Source organism: Indicator indicator, chromosome 15 (genome assembly GCF_027791375.1).
Source record: "Indicator indicator isolate 239-I01 chromosome 15, UM_Iind_1.1, whole genome shotgun sequence".
Classification (NCBI taxonomy): Eukaryota; Metazoa; Chordata; class Aves; order Piciformes; family Indicatoridae; genus Indicator; species Indicator indicator.
Genome location: NC_072024.1, coordinates 99712 through 124931, shown reverse-complemented (window position 1 = coordinate 124931; position 25220 = coordinate 99712). Strand labels below are relative to the sequence as shown.

Sequence of the window (25220 nt, the reverse complement as noted above, 5' to 3'; positions counted from 1 at the left end):
TTTGAGTTTTATAAAACCTCATCATCTGCATTCACCTCTGCTGTGACCTTCTGCAATCCTGTTACTTTTGATACCTCCTTCCATGCACATGAAGCCACTAAAATCAAGACTTCTACATAGGCGTTAGCCATGGCCTTCTCTGGTTAGAACAGCAGAAAGGACTGCACATTTCCATATGTCTGGAAATTAGGAGTCTTTTGCCTGAGTTACTCATTACATGCTGAATCCTCAGTTATGCACACAGACAAACTTCAGACTAAGGAACATATCTGATAGAGCTTCACCTGGCAGCTTTTAACTACAATTTTCAGTATGGCAGACAATGGTCTGCTTTCCTGTGATCCACCGATGGGCACTGAGGCACCCCTGGGTTGAGTTAGACTTGACTAGGTTGCACGTTGTATCTGCCCGATACAAATCAGTGCTGTCTGCAGAGTCAGCTAATTGAGAGAGCTATCACAGATAGCAGGAGCCCATCCATGTCAACATCATGGTCTGCCACAGGTAAGTTACCCTGGATTTCAGCTAACACAATTCATGGACTTATCTCTGCTTACTTTTTGAGACAAGCCTGAAATGGTTCTGTATGTCACTGCCCTGGTGAATATTATACTTGTTTAGCTCTTAAGTTTAGTTCTTCATCAGTGATCACATATCAAACACATGGCCAGCACTGGGCTGCACTGGGATCATGCAATACAACTGGCAGGTGACAAGTTCTCAAGAACTTCAGTCAATGAGTCTTTTCTGCTACGTGGAAAATAACAAATGGAATTTTTTTAATCACTTCTAAAATACTATAGGCCAGCAAAATGGCAACAGAATGTATAAACTAATAGCACAGGAAATAGCAGGGATCATGGGACAGCTGACATTGGCAAAAGACAGCTGAAAAGGACTTTCCCTTTGCCCTAGCAAAACTTGTCAGATGGACACTTCTGTAGTGGAAGTACAGCCGCAGAACAGATACTGCCCTCCTGTGAGCACTCTCATGTCCAGTGCTAGTGCTGCTCCTTGGGGCTTCTACAAGAATGAAAGCAGAAGCTGCTGCAGCTCAGCTAGGACTGCTGGCAGAGGCACCTCTTGTAATGCTGAGGTTTGCAGTATGGACACAAGTTCACCAGGAAATGGACAGAGATGTATCAGAGGCCTTTCCTGTAGGAAGTAAAACAGCCATCATTTGTGAAGGATAGTCATTTATCTGGGAGTGGGAGCAGCTGAGGGGGATAGTTTTCTTCATTGTCTTTAAAACTATCACCACTCTCCTTTCAAATATCCTTTACAAGCTGTAATTAAAAGATGAAAACAAAGCTCCACTCAACTAGTACTGCAGATGTGGGTGGCTGAAATCCTTCTCTGGCCATTTTGGCAGTGAACTGCAGCTTCATTCTGTTATCTGTCTGTCTGTGCAGGATGAATGCTGCCTCCCCAAAGAATTCACTAGCTGTTAATAGCAGCAGTGATTTATAGCTCTTAGCTTGTCAGGGCCTCTAACATTGTGGAAGTTCAGAGTCCAATACAAACCCTTGCTCAGTGGATGTCTCCTAGAGTTACAGACAGATTTAATGCTATGCATTGTCTTATGCCTGTCTTTGCTCATCTGTAAATGGTGAATTATATTTTCCTACCTGGTGAATGATATTTCCTACTCATTTCTGTGGAGATAGTTAATATTCTAATGTCTGAAAAGCCTGGTTAATAGTTCCCAGGGAAAAACTGCTGGAATGTTATTATCATAAAACAAGAAAAGCTAATAATGGATCATTGATACACTGCAGAAAATGCAGGTCACAATTCAATGCTCCTGTCAGCTTTGCGGAGTGTAGTTTGATGAGTTGCTAAGTGGCAGCAGAAATTTTCCTCCTTTCAGGTATGAGCCAAGTCTAAATTATTGCTTAGAACTTCAACCAGGTGCATGCCAAGTTATCAGTGCTCTGTCTTGAGAGGCATTGTTCAGTTTGCTCTGGAGTTAGACTAACTTCTTACGTTCTTTGCATTTTTTTAAAATCTGAGAGAAAGAAACTGATGGTTGTGGCTTTTGCTCATTCAGGGGGACAACCTCTGATGTAGCAGAATACTGAACTTTGACTCTCAAGAAACTGTGCCTTCACAAACCCCACAGCATTCACACAGATGGCAAAGAGATTTTGTTTCATCTCTTCCAGGCCCCAGTTTTGAAAGAGAGTAGATCTTTCTTACTCTTTCTTACTCCTTTCTGATACAAATATTAGAAGGCTTGGGTTTTGTCTGTTGTTGGCCACAAGCAGATCATCACTGAACTTGGTGCTCTGGAACAGACCATGAATATGCAGGCTCCATTTGTGGCCTTGCACGCATATCAGAGACCTGAGCAGCATAGATGTCCAGATGTTAGCGAATGTTGACGTTCTTGGCTCTTGGGTTCATAAGCTGCAAGCAGATGCTTCCACTTCTCTGAACAATGCATGAATGCTTCACTTACAACAGATGAAAGGCACTGTGGGTTCTGAGAATTTCATTTTTACCTCCCAAGCTGCTGCAAAAAAACCCTCTTGTATTTTTACCATGTCCCCAGCCCATGTTCACTGCCTCACCCTCTGGAGCCAGAGGGCAGAGACATTGAAGGGAGCACTGAGCCAGCAGTGCTGCTGTGTAGCTGTAGGAGCCTCCAAGCGTGTGTTGTTCCCTAGCAGTTCTTGTTTTCAACCTTAAAGTCCTACCTGAAAACAAGCTCTTACTCAGAATGTTGATATTTCAATTTTTGCCTAGGTGGTTTTGATTGTCTCTTGAATTTTGAGTTTTGGTGCCCTCTCTCTCTTGTCAGTAAATAAATAATAAAGAAGTGAATTGAATGCCATCTGTAATTAACCACAGCGAAGGATGTTCGCAGTGCCAAAGATCTTTCATTTAGCAAAGGCACAGCAAAAGCCCAATGCAGAATGTTGAATTCAGCAACATTCAAAAAAGAAGCAAAGTATGAAAGCTTTACCAAAAATCTGATGCATACCCAATCACTTGAGATACCTGTGACTCAATGTAATGATAAAATACATTCCGAGCTCATTTACATAACCTTAAGTCTCTGACAGTACATTTGTGGTATCTTCAGCATTTCATATCCAAAAATGTCACAGGCTAGAGAGGGAACCGTGAAAATTTATGTCTTTCACTTTGTTGCTCCATGTACCCAGCAACCCCAAGGAGGAAAAAAGCTTTGTGCTGCTTGCTAGAGTGACCCACATCTTGCATGTCTCCACTGAATGGCATAGTCCTACTCCATATCTGCAATACTTTGAACCAGCTCTCTATATAACCTTGAGTGTCACCCTAGAGAAGGCTTCAGAGTTTAGCAAAGGTATGTGTTCACTTCAACAGGAAAGACAATACCAGTCAGAGGCCATGTGTCATGGTAGGACTCACCGCTTGGAGCATGCTGTCGTTGGCTCGATCTGTGATTTCAGAAATGATGAATAACACATCTGAGGGATGAAGCAAAACCAACACCATAAATCAAAGAGTAGTAAAATAACTCAAATACCTTCTGTTTCAAAGGCATCTACTACAAAGAAAGCAAACAACATCCCTAGCAGCAGGTCCATAACTTTTTAGGCACCTTCTGAATGCAACTGCCCAACGAATTTAAGGCACAACACAGTGCTGTCAGTTCCTCTCCCCTTCATTGTCCTCTTATGCAAAACTCTTCACCATCCTTACCAAGAGAGCTCATGAGGTTCCTTTCAAGTACCTAGCATGGCACAAAATGTTTTTATGATGTTTTCTAGCTGCTGATTTTTGGCAGTTGGAACTTGTGGCAGGGAGAGATTAACATGACCCAGCTTCAGCCATCCAGAGCATGGCAGTCTAAGGAGGTCTGTTTTCCCTTATTGCTGAGGGAGGGGACAGGTCACCCCTTTCTGACAGAGGCATGTATGAAGTGGTGATGTAAATTAACACCTGGATTCTCCACTGGCAAATAGCCTAAGCTGTACATCTATCTGATGGGCCTGAGACCAGTGGCATAACATAGCTCAAGTCCTTATCTCAGGCCACTTCCCCTGTAGATCAGGGCACCCTAGCTGTTTCTGGGCATAATCTGGGAGTATGCTGGCCACTGCTGGGCAGACATGTGACAAGCATGTGCCAACCACAAATAAGATAGGCAGCTCTGCTCACAGGCCTGGAGTGTCTGCCCTGGCTTTGTTTAAACTGCTGGTAATCTGCCCTCACTGCCAGGGGTTCTGAATCTCACACGAATCTGCTCTCAGAACAGGCTGACCTTCAGCCAGTAACTGACCTTCAGCCAGTCACTGACCTTATTACATGAGTTGTTTTGGATTTACACTCAGTGTAGGGTTTCATTAATGTTATTCCTGCGTGCTCTGGCCTGGAAGCTACTCCCATTGAGTGGCTGAACCTTAGCCACAGCTAAACTTGGACTTCAGTAGGAGTAAGAGACTTCTGCTTTATCCATCTGATATGTTGTAAAGGGTGCTGTTAGCTGCTAAACATCTGAATTTGTTCTCAGTTGTGCAGAGCTGATTTTTATGCAATGTCTTTCAAGTTTGCTTAGGCTTAAAGGAATCCAGAATTCAGATACATGATTCAAACCTCCTGGATTTCCCCAGAGTTCACAGAGCTCAGCAGGCACACCACAGATTATGGTACAGAAACAAGCAGGTAGAGCCATTCCAGCTGACTTTACAATGACCAGGCTAAATATGGATGGAGCCAAAGAGGACAAGGATTTCCTTGATGACTGGGAAGCAGAGTAAAGACAGCAGAATTTTTGGTTCTACCCATTTCATTTTACCTTGTGTGGCTTCATACTCTGTAGAATCAGGGCAAAGGTTATTCAAGTAATCTGTAGAAAAGAATCAAAGAAGAACATCCAGTAATCAAAGTATACATCTACAGAATTTGTAGCCAAAACATAAAATCCTAATCATAGAATGGTTTGGATTGGAGAGCACCCTCAAAGATCCCTCTGCCTTCTGGCAGCAGGGACATCTTCAGGTTGCTCACAGCCTTGCCCAACTTGACCTTGAACACTCCAGGGACAGGGCATAATGATGTTGCTTTATTCCTAAATATATATAGCCTCGTTCCAAAGCAAAACTTATCTTTGACTGCATTCTACACTGAGAACCAATGCAAGAGCACTGACACAGCTTTGGCTTCAGCACATAACTTGGCAGAATAAAACAGAGTGACAAAAACACATCCTTGTTTCTCAGCCAAGAAAACTGCTGAGCAACACCACTTTACAAAGAGTTGTTTTTCCAGTGAATTCTGTTTTCTCATCTGAATGAATGGGGTTGGCTGTAATGACTGATTTTCTATATTTATAGTAAATTCTGTGCATTTTATAGACACAGGAAGGAGACTCTGGTTCTGTGTGTGCAGAGTTCAATGATGACTTCTGAATTCAATCACACTCTGAAGACAGGCCCTGTAACATGCCCATGGCAGGCCACCCATTCACAGGAGTTGTATTTGCATTATACACAAACAGTTAACCTGTCAGCTGTACTTGGTATACTTGCCTGGATTCATCTGTATGTTCTTTGCCAGGGTCTTTACAGTTTTAATGACTGTAGTATGTGAGTGCCACCATTTTAAAAGCTTAGTCTTGAAAAGGTTCATTCTTATCTTTCTGATGAATCCAGGCTCCTAAATTCTCTATCTAAGAACTAGGACTCTGTGCTAAGAATGGTGCCGTGCATGGTTCTCTGTTCCCTTGCACATCCTGTCCATAGACATTTCTCTGTCTCCTGGCATCCTGAAGTCTACCTGGCCTTTGCATGCGTTCAGGAAAGCACCATCAGGCAGGCAGGAAGGGGTGGTGCAGTGTTGTCAGGCACTGTTCAGTGCTCCTTGTCACAACTGCAAGCTCTGTCCTTGGCTGCGGACATGCGAGTGGGCAGCTCCTTTGGTTGTAGTACAGTGACTGACAACTAATATCCTCATAAAATACCCTTCTTTATCTGGTAGAAACAGCCAGTTATCAGCACACAAGTACATCTGCATGTTTCTTTTCTAATCATGTCATGTCATGTCATGTCATGCTGTCTAGAGAATCTGGCCTGTACTGTTCCAGACCCACTCTGGAAGGTGAAGAGGGGCTTGCTTTCTTGAGGTGAAGAACTGAAACAGTGAACCTGTTTCCTGGAATATCTTCTTTTGGCAGCCCTAGCTCATTACATTTAATTTTTTCAGTTAGTGCCAATATCTGGAACAGGGAGGAGCTCAAGCTGCTTCAGTCAAGTTTGCAGTTTACCATGGGCCACACAAATCATCAGAGAAAATGGACAGAGGAGGGGTATTTTCTGACAGGGACATGCCAAGACCTTTTTCTTAGATGCAGTATTTGTATGCATGCACTCAAAGCACTGTAAGGGCCACATGAGACTCCCAACTACTGCAACATGCAAGCCTGGAAGGGTGCCCTTAATGCAGACACACCCAGAGAGGGGAGCAGGTCAGACAGACAAAGGCCCTCCTGTTGGCATCCAGCATGCATTTGTATTGCTTGCACTGAAAAAGCAGAACCAGCTGTGAATAATGAGTTGCATCTTTGATCAAAGGGTCTAGAGCAAGATGAAACTGCTGCTAAGCTCTGCTCTCAATAAAAATTTCATATGGTCACTTTGTTCTGCTGCATTGACAGGAGTCCCTTCTAACAAACTGTGCCTTTCATTGACTGCTGGGTATGGGCAAGGTTTGTGGCTTCCTTTTTACTGCCCCACACATAACTCATCTTGCACCCCTCTCTACCCACACATATACACACTTCCAAAGCATTTCTTCATTTTCACGTCTATGGGTCCTTGCTCCTTTGTCTTCTGATCTGACTCTATTACTTGGCAACGCTGAGATTCATTGTTAGTGTCACCATTTCCTTCCCCAACAAGTTCATTAGTTACAAACCTGACCTTTACAGCTCTTTCTAGTGGCCACTTGCTGCTGCAGAAAGTTCAGTGGCTTCACAGGCTCAGACCTCCTGGATTTGCAGTGGCTTGCAGAGAATGAGCCACCAGAGGGAAGGCACCCCTTCAGAAAGACTGCAGGTGGGAGTGATATGATCCTGAATGTGAAGGGAAGGTCTTGCTGTAAATGTAAATTCTGTGAATGTGCTGTTACATGAATTTGGGTCTCTGCTTCCTGCAATGCAGAGAAATGGGACTGCTGCTCTGACTTACTCACTAGCCTTAGGTGTGCTGTACAGGAGGCTTAGGGTGCAGTACTGGATACAACTGCTTTGTGCCGGAGAGGAAGGAGATGGTGCTTGCCCCTGTGCTATAGGATGTAGTGTAGAGTCCTTTCCTTGGAGACTGATGTCCCCTACTGTCTTGGATAACTGCTCTTGGTATCAATAACATCAAACCTGTTTTCTGGCAGTTAGACTGAACTCTGCCTCTCCTAGAGTTATCTCCCAGAGATAAAAAGCCAAGAAGGAATGGCTAAAGGCACCTGGCTTTGCACGTTTTCGTGACCTTTCAGTATGGTTGTGCTTGCTCCTTCCCAAAGTCCGTGCTGTTTCCTGAATCCTGCACTAAGCATGTTGAAGTTCCCAGGAAATCCCACAGTCCTTCAGCCCTGTTTTAGCTGCCTTGGCACCAACATGTGGCACAGTGGAAGTTTCCACTGAGTACCTAAGAAAATGATTTTACTGACCTGTGAGCAGCACACGGTACTGGAAGACACGCTGCACCACTTTCAAAAGCTGGTGTTTCACACTTCTAGGACTGCCACCAGAGCTCTGCTGTCCTCAATGGAAGGAAACATAAAGATCAGGGATGTGTGAACTCAGCAGCAAACTATTGTCTCCATCTGATGTGTGCTATGAAAGTTTGCTACCTGTTGCATGCACAAGCTCTGCTGACCCTTTTCCAATTTACCCAGCTTCCTAGGAAGGGTTGTTTTTGTGACTACAGAGAAGTGCTGTCAACAGCTTATTTTCTATGGAATCATTCACATGTAGTTTGCACTCAGAAAGAAAAGGAGGGAAAGCAAATACCATTTAGAAGGTCAAAGTTAGATAAAGATTTTAGCGTGGCAACTGAAGACAGAGGCATCAGTTCTCAGTGAAGTTTGTCATCCTTGTTCTTTCTTTTGTACTGAAGGTTTCTTCTGCCTGCAACCTTTTAGTGTCTTATTTCAAGTCATGGAGTTGAGTGAAAGAGAGCAAGTGTTTGACTTGGAATTGGTGTTTACAAGAAACTAAAGTGAGGTTGTGACCTGATTTAACACACTCATGAGAAAGAAGCAGTGTTTTTCTCTTTACCGTTCAGATTCAACCCATTGCTGCATACCAGGACTAGTCAGCATGGATTTAATAAAGACAGGTCCTACTTAACTAACCGGATCTCCTTTGTAACAACGTGATCCACGTAGTGGATGAAAGGCTGTGGATGTTGTTTACCTGGACTTCAAGGCCTTTGACACCATTTCTCACAGTATTCTGGAGGATCACTGCCCCTAAGATCATCCTGGCCAGAACCAGTACAAAAGAAAGGATGGAAAATGCAGTGAAAGAAGAGAAGATAGGAAGGGGTGATGATAATACTAACAGTTACTAACTGAAAGAGCTTGTTGAGCCAATGTGTGTCTGAGCAACTGCTCCACCATGTGCAGGTACTTCAGCAGAACCTGCTCACAGATCTGGCAGTGCACAAACAAGCTGTCGGTGAGCTCACAGGCAGGTGGGAAACAGAGGCATATCATACCCTAGTGTCTGCAGCATGAGGATGCATGAGCAGAGCTGCTCTCCCTTTCTACCCTGTGTGAACACTTGTGGAGCTGCAGAAACAATATCTTTGTGCAAGCCCTGTGGCACAAACATGCAGTAGTGCAGATAAAAAATCATAGGAGTCTTACCTCAAACTCTTGAATGATGGTAGCCAGTTGGGAATATTTAAGGCAGGATTCATCTAGCAAAGCCAAATTCCTATCAAACTGCAAAATGTATGCTGTGTGGCAATCCAACCTTGATTTTCTGGAGAGAAAAACATCAGCAACTTTCTGGCGTTCCTCCCTAAGGCCACAGAAAGAAAGGGAGCCACAAATAAATGAACAAATAAACAGAAACTAAAGAAGATGAGCCATAATTCTTTCTCATTGTGTTAGAGCTGTAGTGGCTAAGGGCACAATGCAGCTAAAGCCTAGGCTAAATGGCAGGGAAGAGAGAGTGCTTCACTGACACACGGGCAACAAAACAGGCTGCCGAGGAACGGGCACAGTGAGAAGGGCCACGAAGATGATCAGAAGGCTGGAGCACCTCTCATACGAGAAACAGGCTGAGGGAGTTGGAGCTGTTCAGCCTGGAGAAGAGAAGGCTCATGGGGGGCCTTATTGCAGCCTTCCAGTACCTGAAGGGTGCCTACAGGAAGGCTGGGGAGGGACTTTTGACAGGGGCCTGTGGTGACAGGACAAGGGGCAATGGTTTGAAACTGGAGCAGGGTAGATTTAGGTTGGACATTAGGTAGAAGTTCTTTACTATCAGGATGGTGAGACACTGGAATGGGCTGCCCAGAGAAGTTGTGGATGCCTCAATCCTGGAGGTGTTTAAGACCAGGCTGGATGAAGCTTTGAGCACCCTGGGCTGGTGGAAGGTGTCCCTGCCCATGGCAGGGGTTAGAACTGGATGAGCTTTATGTTCCCTTCCAACCCAAACCATTCTGTGCATGAATCTATGAATGAATGAAAGCAGCTAGGCCTTTGGCTGGGCCTTTGTTGTGGCAGCACCGTGTCTGCAGTGGGTACAAAGTCTCCTGTCTGGACACAGCTTCTGTTTCTCTAAAGAGACCTTCCCTCAGCTACAGCAGCACTGGTTGTGGGGGACTACGTGATGCCTTCAGGTGCAAAATCCTATCTTCCACTTTCCCTTGTTGCCCCTTTCTCAGCACCCAGCTGCACAGTGTTGAAATATTTATGAAGCATGTACAAAGATAGAGCAGGATAAAATCTGAGCTCACAAAACTGTAATGCTGTTTAAGAGAGGGACATGAGATCCTGGGGACCTCAGAGCAATAGTGTCTGGGGGAGCACAGACACATGGAAGGACTTACTGAGGAATTCAAGGGTGGTGGTAACTGGGAACCTCCATCAGCATAGCCTGTGCCCTAAGACATCCTGCTCTTTTCTCCAGTACCACAGAGTAGTCCTGGACAGCATCTTGGGGCGTTTCCACTTGTGTCCCTTTTGTCTTAGGGAACAGGCAGCATGCTGCCAGCATGTGGCTGTGACTTCTTTAGGACACAAGTAATTTTATATCTCAGTTGGAAACACCACTTGTATTTGTGTTATAAGCCTCTAAATTATAAATCACTGATGACCTTCAAGAGTTTATTCTGCCATTTGTAACAGTCCCTTGGTGGACAGGAACCAACATACAGCCCCCTTTAGCCTTTTCTCTCTTTGTTGTGTGCTTTGACTTGAAAGTTCAAAGTTGAATGGAAGGGCTGTGCCCTGCATTTAAGACTGTTATTGAGAAGTTCTCCTGATCTAGTTGACTTCCTTCGCTGCTCAGTGGCAGTGCTGGGATGGGATCAGCCCATTCAGTGACAGCTGCCTCCCGGAGTTCAGCATGGTGGAGGTGTGGGGCTGCATGCTCCATTGTAAACTGTCAGAGACAGAGTAGTTCAGGCTAGGCCAGGGACCATGCTGACTGCTGCTATGTAGTCAGCTTGGGTCTGCAAAGAGAATTGCTCTTAGCTATTCATATTGCAGCAGTTTGACAGACTGGTGGAACAGCCTGGCTTAAGTCAGCAGTCTCTTTAACTGAATGACTTTGGGAGCTTTGGCTGTCCTCTGCATGGGCTTACTCTCTCATAGAAAGATTTTGCCCTGTAAGGATGTTTGGCTTAGGCAGAGTCCCTCAGCAGGCTGACAGTGTCTGTTTGGCTTGGAAGCTCAGCCTGTGCAGAGCCCTGCCTTGGTGCTGGGAGTGAGAGGGTGCCCCTTAACTGAGAGCTACGCAGTTGCTATGTAGAGTTCTATAAGCAGATCTTTAGGATCACTTCTGATGTTTGCTGCTCCTGCCTCCCCCAGCATGAGTCTGTGGCCTTCAGGCCATAAGTGTGAAGCCACTGGTGATGACTGTGAACTGGTATCAGAGGCTAATGCCCATGAAAACAGGGTGATGGTGCCCACTGACTGACAGGGCCATTTCAGAGCTGGGGGCTGTGCACTGCACAAACCTTTCAGTAGTTGGTTTCCTAGCCTGACAGACTCTACATTTGCTTCCTGCTGCTTGTATGCAAAATGTGCTAAAGTGGCTCAGGTTCTATTCCTTGCAGCCTTCCTGTTAGTGGGGTCAAGGCAACACTCAGGAGTTCAACCACCTGCTGTGGAGGGTATGGTAAGGCCATCAAACCATGCCATTCCATATTTACCACTTAAGGACTCTTTCTTCAAGTTCTCCCAGGATGTCTTGGTGCAATCCATAAATTTCAGGGAGTTTGCTTAAGCCCTGCTTGAGTTTAACTTCTTCTTGTCCATTTTCATCTTCTTCTCCAAGGACTTTCAACATATTTTCATAGAAATCCTGTGAACAACAATACAGAAATTAGGCAAAGAGACTTAAAGTCTCTTTCCTGAATTACCATGACAAGTTCTTGGCTCCTAAACTCTGTGTTCTAGGAGTTGTAAGAGATGCCACCAACAGTGACAGAGTGTGCTCAGTATAGCAAGGAGACCACAGCTTATATTTACTTCCATCCATTGGTTCATAAACATTTTCAGCTGAATTTCACAAAGTTGAGCATTTCACCTAGCCAAGTGCCAGACCCTTATGCACACAATCAGTTTGGCATCTTATTATTTACCTTGCCTTTCCCCTGCTTTTCTGAGTGCAGTTGGTCTCATTTTATAGTGGCATAATTTGTTTAGATGGATGAGATTCTCTCCTCACTTCACTGGATCCAACAACTTGATGTGAAATACATCAGCATCTACATGTCTTGTGCTAAAATTTGCAACACTTATCTCCAAATCTGAACTCAAAGCTATAAATTCAAGCTATGGAACAAAGATTTTTCCCTATGAAGCCAGAGTCCTTTTTTCCTGCAGCTGCAGTGTGCACACTGGCTCACTATGAACTGGAATGAGTGGAAGAGCTGATACCTGCCAAAAGGAAGGCTGCGGGATGTTAGTAGCTATGATAGATGAAGCATTTATTTTCTGAAAAGCCACTACAACCAGGTGAAAAAATAGGTCATGATGGCAATTTTCTTATTTACTTACTATATCCTGGATAAAACAGGATTGTAGCAATTTCTGAAAGAGTATTAGTGGGCTGCCTAATTATCTGGTTCTGGTTTCCAGAGTGTGGCCTGCCCCAGTACCAAAAATAATAACAGTGTTGTGCTATTCCAGCTCCTGGTTTTTGTGGTGTGTGAGGGAGCCTATCTAACTCCACATGTCAGCCAGCACACACTCCAGAGGCTTTCCAATCAACTAAGCCAATCAATCCATCTTCTGGATGCTTTTCTTAAATCAGAGGAATCCGCAGCCTTTCAAAGTCCTCAATCATCGTAATTAATCCAGACTGGGGAAAGGGAAAGAATCCAAAGGGTTCTTTCAGCTTGTTGTGCCCAGGGGAGTGAATAGCTGCAGTAGTTTCACCTCTGATGTGCTTAAGTAACCTATTGTGCCACAGCAATGTCATCTCCTCCAAATGAACGCCAAGCAGCTCTGAACCCCTCCACTTTCCAGCACAGCAGAGCAGCAAGATTAACACTCCTTTCCCACTGCATCTCACTGGATTTAATTAGTCATTAATTGCCTGCCCCTTTGATTATAATCAATTCTCAGACAAATCATTTCATTCCAGTTGCCTGGATAGCCAGTTTTCTAATGATTAATAAAACCAGTAATCACTGTAAACATCCACTGAAAAAAAATCCTGTCCCTGCTGAAAGTGCTGAGTGCCTGGGAAGCCATTAATCAAATGCAAAGTGCATTTGCAGTCTCACTGACTCTAATCAATCATGCCACCTGAAGGACTCCAAGTCTGTCACCTGAGCCCTATGTCTAAACACAGAAGGTCAACATTGAGGCCCCCTCCTTGGACATTAGGAATAAATTCTTTAACTATGAGGGTGATGGAACACTGGAGCAAGTTGCCAAGAGAGGTGGCAGAGGACCCATCCCTGGACAACTCAAATTCAGGCTTGACGGGGGCTCTGAGCAACATGATCTAGCTGGGGATGTCCCCCACCACTGCAGGGGGGTTGGACTAGATCACCTTTAGAGATCCCCTCCAACCCACTGCAGTCTTTGACATAATCCCCTTCTGGGTCAAAACTTTCTTGGAACAGGAGCATGAACTGAAGTCCTTCAGTCGATGGCTCTGTCACGATGGCTACAGAGCTCAGCCCCATCCAGGGGTATATGAGACTACAGGTCTTATGCCTATACTTGAACCAGTGTTTGTGCAGGTGAAAGCATAACCCAAGTTGGTTAGGTGATGTAGAAGGTCAGCAATTGTTCTATAAGAACACATTTTTGAAACACAAAACTTTGAACTACATTTGGACACCCATAAATAAGTTCATTACAGCCCATCCAATGGCCAAGTCCCTAACACCCCTGAAATAAACCCTACCAGTAATTAAATGAAGCAATGATGATCAAATCCCACAGTTAAAAAGGCTAGTTTGTTGGTTGGGGGCTTTCTTCTTTTGTTTGTGCACATCACTAACACATGCAAGTTATGTTTTTTTCCCCAAGAAAGCCTCTGAAGAACTTCTGTTTTCTGCTGAAAATAGAGAATGTAACCTGGAGTCTGCTGTAAGGGCAAGGAGAAATGTGGGGGTAGTTTCAACAAGATCTTGCAGTTTATGTGGAGCACTGCCTGTCACATGCTTGACTTGCAGTAGAATCTGAAACCCTCTGTGAGGTGAAGAGACTAACTGTAAGGTGCTGGCATATGAAGTGCTTTAGAGATGCTGGCAGTGCCAACCAAGGCTAAGAGGAAACACTGATTACAGGACAGGTTTGAAGAAAAAATATTTAGGGACCTGGCTTAGGGCTCCAGAAAGGTAGCCCAGTTTACTTGGGATCAGCAGCCTGGAGACCTTTGTAGCAGGTAGTTATCTCCAGGTACTCTTTCAAAGGAGGCAGCAATGCCAGCAAACAGAGGGTTTTGGTAGAGCACTTAGCAAGAAAGTGCTCTGCAGGGTTTGGTATCTTGGAGGGTTCAACACCTGTATGAAATGTGGTATTCTCATTCAGAGGCCCGAGGGGTAGTTAATGGAAAAGAGTTAGTGCTGGGGTTTGCTTCCAGGACTTTGAGAGCAGGTGCAGAAACGTGAGGCCCTGCATTAGATCTATCCAATAATTGAGTCCAGCTGCAAGGCTCAGTGGTAGCAATCCTGTGTGCCTATCAGCAGCCATTTTGCAAGATGGAAAGAAATCTTAACTCAAAAGTAGTCTAATGCAGTGATTTGAAGAAGCTGATAATCTGCTGTTCTTGCAGCCACCTGCCAGAGAAAAACAATATACATTTGTAGCAACCAAAGGTCTGACCTCTGATGCTGTCATGGCTGACACAGCTTCCCTGCTTACACCTCTGCTCCATGTTAAAGAACAGCAAAGGACTGGTGGGTGAAGAAATTCACCTAGAATATTTCTGCAAACTTCAAGGAGAGTTCTCATTGTGTGAGTTTCCATTGGGGAATAGAGCTGAGGCAAAAACCTAAAAAGAGAAGTATGCACAACAGATGCAGCAGAGGAAAGCCATGGCCAGTTTTGTGCCTCAGGCCTCACAGGCCCTGCTGGCACTTGAGCTGCAGGAGGCATGTCTGCACTCAGCACATTCACCCTGCTTGTGCTGCAGCATCCAGGCCTCTGTCATTATCAGTAAATAATGAAACATGCACACATCTAAAAATCATTCTGCATGTGTGTCTAGAACGTAACTGCCTCCCAAGTCAAGCTGATATTTTAATGAACTGATAATATTGAGAAGTAGCATATTTCACCCTTTGTGAGTGGGCCAGGGAGGACAGCAGGAAATCTTACTGCAGCCCAAACTTTATAAAGCTGGTGTCTATGCTGATGGCATAAAGCGGTGCAGGCTTTTATAACCACTTTCACTTCTAAAATGAGGGTGGATTCAACAGGTATTGCATGCTGCAGGATTCAAGGCTCTTTTGGACATCTAGGCATTACACCTGAGGGGAGAGTGAAGAGTTCAAAGGCAGAGAAGAGAGTCTCCATATTAAAGTAGAGTGCAGGCAGGAGATGCTGTATAGCATGCTCTTAGCCAAGTCTGACTCATGGGTGGTTCCTGGAAGCATCGTCATTATGTCCAGCAGTCTCTCTCCTAATGATGAAAGGGGAAGTAGCACCCCTGAATTAAAAAGTGGCACATCTCCTGTAGCAGAGTGAGCGACCCTTGATCTGCACTGAGCAGTGATCTTCCCAGATTTCTCATTACTGAGCTCAGCAGAAGCATTGCTAGCTGAACAGCAGAAAATGCTACCACAGCAGACACAATTAATCTCTTATCCTGCCCTTGCAGGGTGCAATCTAGGTCAGGAACTCTGGCCTCAGCACACACTCCCATGCAGTCAGATACATTCACCCAAAACACTGCAGCTGAGTTTCAGCACTGGTGAGCTGCAGAGTGAGCATTGCAACTGGTCTGTCAGTGGGGCCTGTTGCCAGGGAATTGTGCTGATGCCAGAGGTGCTAGTGTGACTCCCCTCTCCCTTTAAGAAACACACAGATTATCTGAAAGCTATTTTGGCTCAACGTTCCCACTGCAGAAGCTCCCTGGCTGAAACATAGCTGTTTTCCCACTGCTGATTAGACAACAATGAATAAATAAATGAGAAAACCTCCTCAGCCCACTGAGAGTGGGCATCTTCAGGCTTTTATAAGAGCTTCAGAGGGTCTAACAGACAGCTAGCTCCTCATTTAGCCAGCACATTCCATTCACTAAAGCATTTAATTAGGAAAGTAATGACTTGACCGGTCCAGCAGAACTTTGAACATCGTCCAAGAAATTCACAGTAGTAGAAAAGGCTCAGCCAATTATTCACTGGAAGTGTAAATAATTAGAAAGATGGAATTCTCTTTTGTTTAACATGCAAGAGTGGCTCCTACATTAGATGTTAATCTTTTGTTTTTGAGAACACGCTGCCCAAAAGCATGCTGAGAGCAGAGTTTAACCAGTGAGCCTGTCTTCATGATAATCTGCATTTAGGTACGTCTGGGTTAGTGACTCAAGCAGTAGGATGGTTCTGTTCTTTTTTATTTCTGAAGATTTATTTTATACTTAGAAGCCTTGGGATGCCCAGTGCAAGGCTGGATCCCAAACTGCTCTGAAGGCTGGAGAACCAGCATATGTTGTATCTGTTCATATCCATATCTTCAAATGCTGAGTCTTGGTGTTTCTAAGAACTGTGACTCATTGTTATGTGAAAAACACAAACCAGGAAACAGAACCAACTTTCCTTGAACAGGGAAGTGCTGGGAGTGTTGTTTTGTTTTTTTTTTTTCACTGCAGAACTGTTCCTTCTTGGTACCTCAATTCAGCAAACACCTCAGAGAGAAGTCATGTCGACTTCTAGGGGTTTATGTGCAGAAAAGGTGATTTTATGTACAAAAGCCAAAGCCAAAATAAATGCAAAGATGGTGAGCTATCAAGCAAGTGCTTGATCCTGTACAGAGAGATCCTGAGGCAATCTGAGTCACACTGTACCTCCAGTACAGTCACTTGAAACAGACTGGCTGAAAGGAAGCAAATAGATCAGAGTCTTGGTCCTCTAAGGAGCTTTGGGCCTGCAAGGCCTTGCCAGTCCCAACTGCTCAGTGCAGAGTAAGTTCTTAACTCCCTGCTCCAGAGACTTGCATTACCTTTGAGCAGGGCGAAAAACAGCCAACCCTTTAGATTATTATCACTGCTACCACACCAACTGATACTGAGTTTGTGAGCTCACACAATGTTTCCACTCTTTCAGTTCAATAGCAGAGTGGGTGTATGGAAATGTCATCATTTTGGCAATCAATCAGTTTATTAAAGTCTCCACTGAAAGGCCAAACAGACTCTGTTATGCTGAATGAATATCAGCACCAGCCAAGTCTGCAAATGCTCCTGCTGTAGGCTTAAGAAAAAACTTTTTTTACTTTCTGAAAGCAGCTCGGGTGTGGTTTAGTTCCTTGCCTTTCTTACCAGTGTGGGTTTATGTAAGAAGATGAGATCTGAGACTTGAAGATGAGCATGTAGAAATCGTTTTCCTGAGAAAGCTGGTGATCAGCAGAGAGAAATGTTTGCCTGAGCTGAGATATGCAGTCGAGGAAGCCTCTGGTCCTGAGTGGCCATGAATGGGATGTTGTACCTTGAGGGCAGTTTGGTGACTTTGTGGTCACTGGTGGTTGCTTGTGACATCTGCCAGTGCCGACAGCAAGCAGACAGTGAAGCACAAGGTTTATCAATGTGACTATTTCTAACACTGCTCAAATATGCAACAAGGAGTAACGAGTTAATTGTAACTTTTTGCACTGTGACAGATCTGAAAAGCCTCTGTTCAGCAGTAATACCCCTGGAATTTGAGTGACTTACACACTGTAAAATTGGTAATGGTTTATCTAGGTTTCTGGATTGGGATATAAAGATCCAACAGTGGCTGCTGCTTAGAAAGTGCCTGACTTCCCCAGCAGCACAGTAGGGTGTAGTTACATTTCTGAGTTAGTTCGGAAAAGTCTGGTTTCATTCCCTCCTATCTTTGAGCCAGCTCTGTAGCACTGCAGCAGAAAAAAATTAGCAATCAAGCAGAGGTTTTCCCTAACTAACCTATGAGCTGTAATTTTTATGAAGATTCTTTTTATTAGGGATTACCAACAGTTTGGAGTCCATCCAGTGGGAGGGGAGCAGCATGCACTTGCTTCCATAAATGTTTGTATGCTAAACAATTCTGGCAAAGATATAAACCCATGTTAGAGCAATCAACTTGGAAAAGAGAGCAAAAATGACATTTCCTATTCCTTCCAAATGATTTCTACAGGAAGCAAATAGGATTATTGTGAAAGTGCATAAATTATTCATTTACACACACAGCCCCAAGCTAAATTCGCCACACAGGGATTTACCAGAGGAAGGAGAAAAAAGCAATGTAAGTCCCAAAGGGACTGGAAAAGTCCTAGAAGCATCCATTTCCTGGCCCAGAAACAGCATGGGCTTCCCCAGGTCACAATGGATAACTACATTTCCCTAGTGTCAAAGAGCGTCAAATAATGTGTTCATCTGTGCAGAAATCAGAGGAAAGCCAGGACAGGTGAGGCAAATAGCTAGGCAGGTTATCAGCAAGGTGACTCCAGCTAAGCAGCTAAGTCCCTCAAAGTGTGTAGTTCCCAGCTGATTGGCTTGGCAGTTCCTGATTTGTTGAAATGCAATTGTTTGTAAGGTGTTTGTCACATTTAAGGCTGCTCTCCTGCCTCTGCTGCCTATGCCTGAGAAGGCTCTTAAGCTTTGGCAACTGTGCTTGAGAAGCACAGTTCAGTGATGAGCTCATTAACTTTTCTCTCCCTCAAAGTGTCTATCCACTGCTAGGGTTTGGGGTGTCCTCCAGGGACAGCCCAGAGCTACTTTTTGCCATCTTCATCTGTGCACTAGGCTTACTCTGCATCTCACACCTGTCTCAGAGTCCCAGCAAGCACTGTTGGTCAGCATTTGTCCCTCTGACTGATAAATGCTAGGATCTGTAGCAAGAGCTGATGAGTAGCAGACATTCTTTTGCCATGGTTTACAGTAAGCCATTCCTCCTCAAATTCACCTCAGTCCTTTCAGTGCTTTATGTCTCCTAAACTGCAGCTAAGGAAAAGGGCAATTAGGTTTCAGTGATTGAAAGTATTTACTCACCATACATAACAGCTGAAGCATCTCCATGTATCTGGGGAAAGAGACAAACTTTCATTAATTGCCGTCAGACCTATGCTGAAGGGTGGGCTGTGTAGCTTCAGCTTTAGGAGAGCAACAGACATTGTAACAATGAACTCACGCTTTTTCTGAAGACATCAGCTCCTGGGCAATGAGGTAAGCTCTGGACTGGCCTTCTTTCTGTTAACAGCAAAAACCAGACAGTCAAGAGATGTCTCATCGCAAGAAGTGTTAGAGAGCACTTTGAACTGACATATTCCTTCAGTCAAAATAGCGGCCACGCTTTTATTTTTGTTCAGTGTCTGGCTTCCTGGAGTCCTTTCCATGAGAGGCTCTTTCTGCAACTCAAATCCTAGTAACATAGGACAGTGTAATAGCTGCTAAGACAGACGTCAGGTTTGAAAAATGTGTTGTTATTATTGAAGGAAAAACATTTTCTGTTGATTTTACAGCTCCAAAATTAGTCAGAGAAGCAAAAAGTACATAGCTGTGAACAGACCAGCTTCATGGCTGCTGAGGCTCAGGCTGTATTGTCTAGTACACTTCATCACATGCAGAAGGGAGTTCTTTCTCAAAATGGGCATATTCCAACTGTTCTGACCGTTGTGAACCCTGTGGGAGCAAGTGGGGCAAAGGGTTTTTACTGCATGCTGAGCAAAACCTCTAAGCCAAATGGGCATAAGTATCTCCAGGAAGCAAACAGTCCAGGGACCCAGCAGAGCACATCGTTTGAACCCTCACTGGCACCTGCTTCACTGGCAGGCTTCAGGGGAGGCACAGAAAACTGTGACAGAAGCAAAGTGTGTAGCTTTGAGGTACAAGTGGCTAATTAGGGTATTTTACTCCTATTTCATTACTTTTCCTTATGGTAAGAAATGACCAAGGCATAGAAGTATTTACTGCAAGGAATCTACTGGGAAAAATTTAATGTATGTAGTAGTGGTGAAAGAGGGAACTAAACCAGTATTCTAGCAGTAGTAAAGCAAAGCAGCCCTTAGTGTCCTAAAGTGGACTTGGGAGATGAGTTCAGCAGCAAGACTTGCAACATTGTTTGCTAGACCAGGTACACTGAAAACCCACTGCCTACAGATCCTGCTTCTGAAAGCCTACTCCGGAGAGACTGGGACTTACTGAGATATGATGTGGCCCCTTGGTCGAAGTCAGGTGGGAAGTTTGTGGCTGTATTTCCTGCACAAAATCTGCAGGAAGGAGCTGTTAGGAGTCAGGGCAAGCTTGAGATGATGTCTCTACGCATTCCCTGTCTTGTGTTACTTAATTGCTGTTCAACCAGGAAATGAACTCTGAGACTGAGGACAGTGTCCAGAGACAGACTTCAGGGAACAGGGGATAGGGAGTGTGCAGGTCCCTCAAGCATTAGGTTTTGGAAACAAAGTCCAAGTGATTATTTTAACACCACCAAGGTGCCCTCTTCTTTACTCCCTGCAGCCAGTCCTGTGCCCAGCCCAGCAGTATAATTCCTTCCCAGTTCCCACTTCAGAAACTGCCTTCCAGCCCTCATGGCATGCCTCTGCTTAGCAGATGTGGGGACCCTTGGCGTTGTGTGGCACAGTGTATCACTGAACAGTTCACCAGAACAGAGCCCTAGTAGTGTGCAAGCCACATCTGGAGTACTCAGGAAGTAACCCTTTGCATTTCAAAAGCAGGGAAGCCAGTCAAGCCGTAGAAGCAACAGCTCCACTCTCGTGTGTGCCACTGGCTTGCCACATGGGCCAAACTACATCTCTCTGCACTCCCTGTGTGTTTTATAGCCTCCTTGGGAAGGTGCATGGCAGCTGGATGGTACCCAGCACAAGAGCACTGCTGTCACACTCAGAGGCTGACAGCAGTTTGCAAGCTTCAGTCTCTGAGCAGAGTGACTTCATAATGCCCCTTTTGCAATGGCTGTGAGCTATGTTGCAGCTCACAGGGATGTCACAGTGGTGCCAGATGAGGCATTATGGGAACAAATTACTTTTCCAGGCTGGCTCTGTGAACCAGTGAGAGAGAGGCAAAAGCAGTCCCCATCCCCTCTCTCCCAGGCCCCTTCCTTGAAGAGCTAGGTTGCAGCTCTCCTGAGGAGTGTATGTAATTCTATAAACCAAGAGATATCCCTTGCAAGGCTGCTGAATTACATGCTTCCTGAAAGCACACAAATCTGTCAGTCCCAACTCCAGCATGTTTCAGTTTTGTGTGTTTGCATCTGTGTGGGTTTTAATATGTGAAGGTTAAAGGTTTTCAAAACAGAATGATTAATGGAGTCTGGAAACCAAGCCCACACAGTGGAAATGGATAAGGAGCAGGCAAAGCACTTCTATGTACTGCTGCCATGAGACAGTAGCTGTGCTGCTTGTTTTGAGACCTTTGTGCATAAGTTTAGTGCACCCTATTTGTGTACGGTGCAAGTCCCCTCCATCTGCTAGCTGGGTGTGTCCAAGATGGATTTTTCTGATTTTAGCAGTAAAAAAGAATCAGGAAGTTTAGGTTTACAGCCAGCTCAATGATGGGAGAAAACTGTTTTGCTAAGAAAGAGAAAAACATAACCCAAGAAACCCCAGATGTGCATGTGCTTTTGTTTTCTAAAACCCAAGAGCAGCTCTTTGTTGGCCAGCCCCAAACAGTTGTTTAAGGAGATTAGCTCATTTCCAAAGCCATGGTACTATTCTTGGCATCCAGACCAACAGGTCTCTGCCAATTCTCCCCAAATGACAGTGCTTCTGAACTCGTTCCTGTCATACAGCTACTCTCTTGTCCTGAGGATGAGTGGCTTCCTTGGGAAGCTGGACAAGAGCATTATGCTTTGGCATTACAGAGACAGGTTTTGACAGGCAGCCAATGTTCCTTGGCACCCAGATCTGTGTGAGAGGACAATAAAAGGAGGCAGAAGCAGCAGGGTAGGAAAAACAATCCTCCTTCTGCAAAGACATCCTTGCTTTCTGAGACAAGAGCTGTAGGAATATGGAATTTACCCTGTTCATCTCTTAGTTACAGGGAACTGGAAGCCCTTTTCTCTGACAGAGAATCTGTGGTGTGGGCCGCACACGACCTTGGAAGATTCCTGTATCACTGTTAGTCTGTGGCTGGCATGGGTGAATGACAGCCATTAAATGTATTGCATCCTTCAGGTCAGAGTCTTGTACTGACCATTTTCCCTAGGAAATTTGGCTTCCCTGGCCACATTTACTTATTGCTCCACTTCAGCAGTGATGCTGAGGCTGTTGCAGAGTAGCAAGAGAGTCCTGATGCTAAGTGGCCTCTGACTGCCCAGAACAGTTGTCTCTTCTAACAGCTTGGGGCCTGGGAGCAGCTGGGACACACAGGGTTTGACAGGATATTTTCCCAGGGCCCTTAGTCTATCCAGAGCGATTCCTGCCCTAGTGAGGCTACAAGAACAAAGATGCTCAAAGATGTCTCAGCTCTCATCTCTACATCTTGGTCCAGTACACAAGTGCAGCCCCCTGACTTGGCTTACCAAGGCTTATCCAGCAAGTGGCTTATCCAGGGATGAAATTGCTGCTGCTCAAACCTCTTTCTACAGCCTGTAGCTAGAGCCCAGCAGATTGCAGAGTGGCTAATCTTACTGCAGCCAGAACTGTAAGTGGCAGATCAGTTTGTGTCTCCTCTCCTGGCCTGCTTTTTGGCAGGATTAGTAGGCACAGGCACTGACTCATCAGCCAGCTTGGACATATGGCCTGTACTCAGATGAAGCTGTTTTAAGACAGCTTGCCAGGAACTTGTGGAAGTTGGGTCCTGTGTACTGTGATCCTTGCTGGCGAATAGCTTGGGAAGCAAAGGCCAACCAAACAACCAGACCTCTTCTGATGTTCTCTGTCAGGCATGTGCAGATATCTAGTTTGTGTTCAACTGCAGACTGGGAGGGATACCACCAATTTAGACTCTGAAGCACATGCTTGTTCTCTAAGTGTTGCCTTCTTCTGTGACAGCCACACAGTGTAGTTACCTCAGCACAACAGAACACCTAAAATGTATGAGATGCAATATGGGGGGCATTTAGAAAGCCATAATTTCCTAGTATCTTGAGTAAACCCCAACAAAAATGGCAATACAATTAGTTTTAGCAGCCTTGAATTTGCTTCCAAGTGTATAGTGATTGCATGCATTTCCCTTGTGAACTCAAGTCCCAAGTTTGTAGTCACTTCTTCACTGGCATCTCCTCTAAGAGATGCTGAGAAACCTGACTAGTGTATGCTGTGTAAATATTACACTAGTGTGTGTTCTAGAAATGCTTGTGGTTTGCCAGCTAACTGATAGAACTGAAAGGAAAAGTATTTTCAACCTAACAGGGAATGTCAGAAATTTAAAGGCTCTTCCCTTTCCGAAACAGTATGAAAACAACCAACCAAAAAATGTCATGAATCTCAGAGGGAAAAAGCTAAGACTACTTGCAACTCTTTGTTTCATGTCAGCAAGGAGATAGAGAATACAGAATTAACCAGGTTGAAAAAGACCTTCAAGATCATCAAGTCCAACCTATCCCCCAACACCATCTAATCAAATAAACCATGTCACTAAGTGCCTCATCCAGTCTTATTTTAAACACCTCCAGGGATGGTGACTCAACCACCTCCCTGGGCAATACATCCCAATGGCCAATCTGTCTTTCTGTGAAGAATTTCTTCCTAACATCCAGTCTAAAACTCCCCTGGTGCAGCTTGAGACTGCGTCTTCTCGTTCTGTCGCTGCTTGCCTGGTGGAAGAGACCAACCCTCACCTGGCCATAACCTCTCTTCAGGTAGTTGTAGAGAGCAATAAGGTCTCTGAGCCTCCTCCAGGCTAAACACCCCCAGCTCCCTCAGCCTCTCCTCATAGGGCTTGTGCTCCAGACCTCTCCTCAGCTTTGTTGCCCTTCTCTGGACATATTCAAGCAACTCAACATCTTTCTTAAACTGAGGGGCCCAGAACTGGACACAGTACTCAAGGTGTCATCTAACCAGTGCTGAGTACAGGGGCAGAATGACTTCCCTGCTCCTGCTGGCCACACTATTCCTGACACAGGCCAGGGTGCCATTGGCCTTCTTGGCTACCTGGACACACTGTTGGCTCATGTTCAGCCTACTGTCAACCAGTATCTTCCACTGGTACTAAAGGCAGCACAGCACCCTGTACTGTAGAGCTCAAAGTGATACAGCACACAAGGAAATCAAAGGAAGCTCTTCTCCCTCAGAGATGAGAGCAACAGCTTGTTCATCTGCCCTTTACTGGCATTCTGCTTGCAGTTTGCTTTTCTGCTTCTCAAGAACTGGTGTCCTGGTAAGGGGAAAATTCTGCTCCTCACCCTCAACACTTGTCTGTGAAGAAAGCTTTTGTGCTCTGGCAATGCCTGAAGAGATCTGAACTGGGCTGTGCAGTGGGTGCTACACTCAGACACACAACCTAAGGTTGTTGGACTCATACTAGGTTTTAAGAACACTGAAAAGCAAAGATAACTTTGTGACTAAAATTGTTCAATGTAATTTCTTTAACAACTGCACCATTAGTCAGCTTAATGGAGGTTAGAACAGCCTTGTATGTTCTGAAGCTGTGGTCACATTTCCATGATCTTCTCCATAATTTAAGAGCCGTCTTATTCATCAGAAGTTGGTAAAACAAACCCAAATGTGAGTGCACTTTCCCATGATGAGAGACTTTGAGATGGCAGAGACCTTCTAGATAATTTACTGCATCTTCTAGCCAATACAGAACTGGTCCAAATAATGTATTCGTCATGGTTTTATCAAAGGCAGTGTTAAAATTCTCAGAGTTACAGCTAAAGCCTTCTTCTGAGCTGAGTTTTCCTAACATTGAAGTCAGGCCTTTCCTGCTGGCTATGTTGCCTCCACTGCCCTTCTTAGGACTGCAATTCTTTGGCTTTCCATACACTACGGGGATAAACTGGTGCTTGTGCAAAAGATTGATGGCTCTGACATTTCCAAATGAGCACCAGGCAAAAAGCAGAGAGAGCTGAGAATCCAGGTTCTTCTGCAAATAGCTTCTACCTCTCTGGATTTCTTGCATTCACATTTTCAGCTCTTTTACCTGGTTGATGAGGCTGGGATCACCTGGGCTGCTCTCATCATCTTCTGAACTCTTCTGTTCCTCATCTGATGTGACAACCTCCATGGGTATCACAGAGACTGGGCACACCTTGTAGGGCTCGGTGTAGGCACTGCAGAGAGAAGGAACAGACTGGCTCACCAGGGTGCTTCCCAGACACTTGCTCGTGCTCAAACACAACAAATCCAAGCAGGGTGGGCAGGGAGTCCCTGCAGACCTGCTGGCCTATGAAAGCAAGATTTACCAGGCTTTGGGGGTTTGTTGGTGTTTTGTTGGTTTGTTTTGTTTTGTTTGTTTCTGCCAG

General features: G+C 44.9%; 1 protein-coding gene across 2 annotated transcripts in view; it reads right to left on the bottom strand.

The window, feature by feature from the left end:
• FGD5 (FYVE, RhoGEF and PH domain containing 5) overlaps positions 1-25220 on the bottom strand; it is an 82567-nt gene that overhangs the window by 22618 nt on the left and 34729 nt on the right. Inside the window, exons 3-10 of one of the 2 annotated variants that reach the window (XM_054387185.1) lie at positions 24899-25028; positions 18987-19045; positions 18848-18878; positions 11373-11524; positions 8857-9013; positions 7654-7741; positions 4790-4840; positions 3400-3458 (exon numbers count right to left, since the gene is read on the bottom strand). In XM_054387185.1, the coding sequence (XP_054243160.1) occupies positions 3400-3458; positions 4790-4840; positions 7654-7741; positions 8857-9013; positions 11373-11524; positions 18848-18878; positions 18987-19045; positions 24899-25028 (727 nt within the window). The remainder of the gene's footprint in view (positions 1-3399; positions 3459-4789; positions 4841-7653; positions 7742-8856; positions 9014-11372; positions 11525-18847; positions 18879-18986; positions 19046-24898; positions 25029-25220) is intronic. The other variant, XM_054387186.1, reaches the window with a different exon arrangement.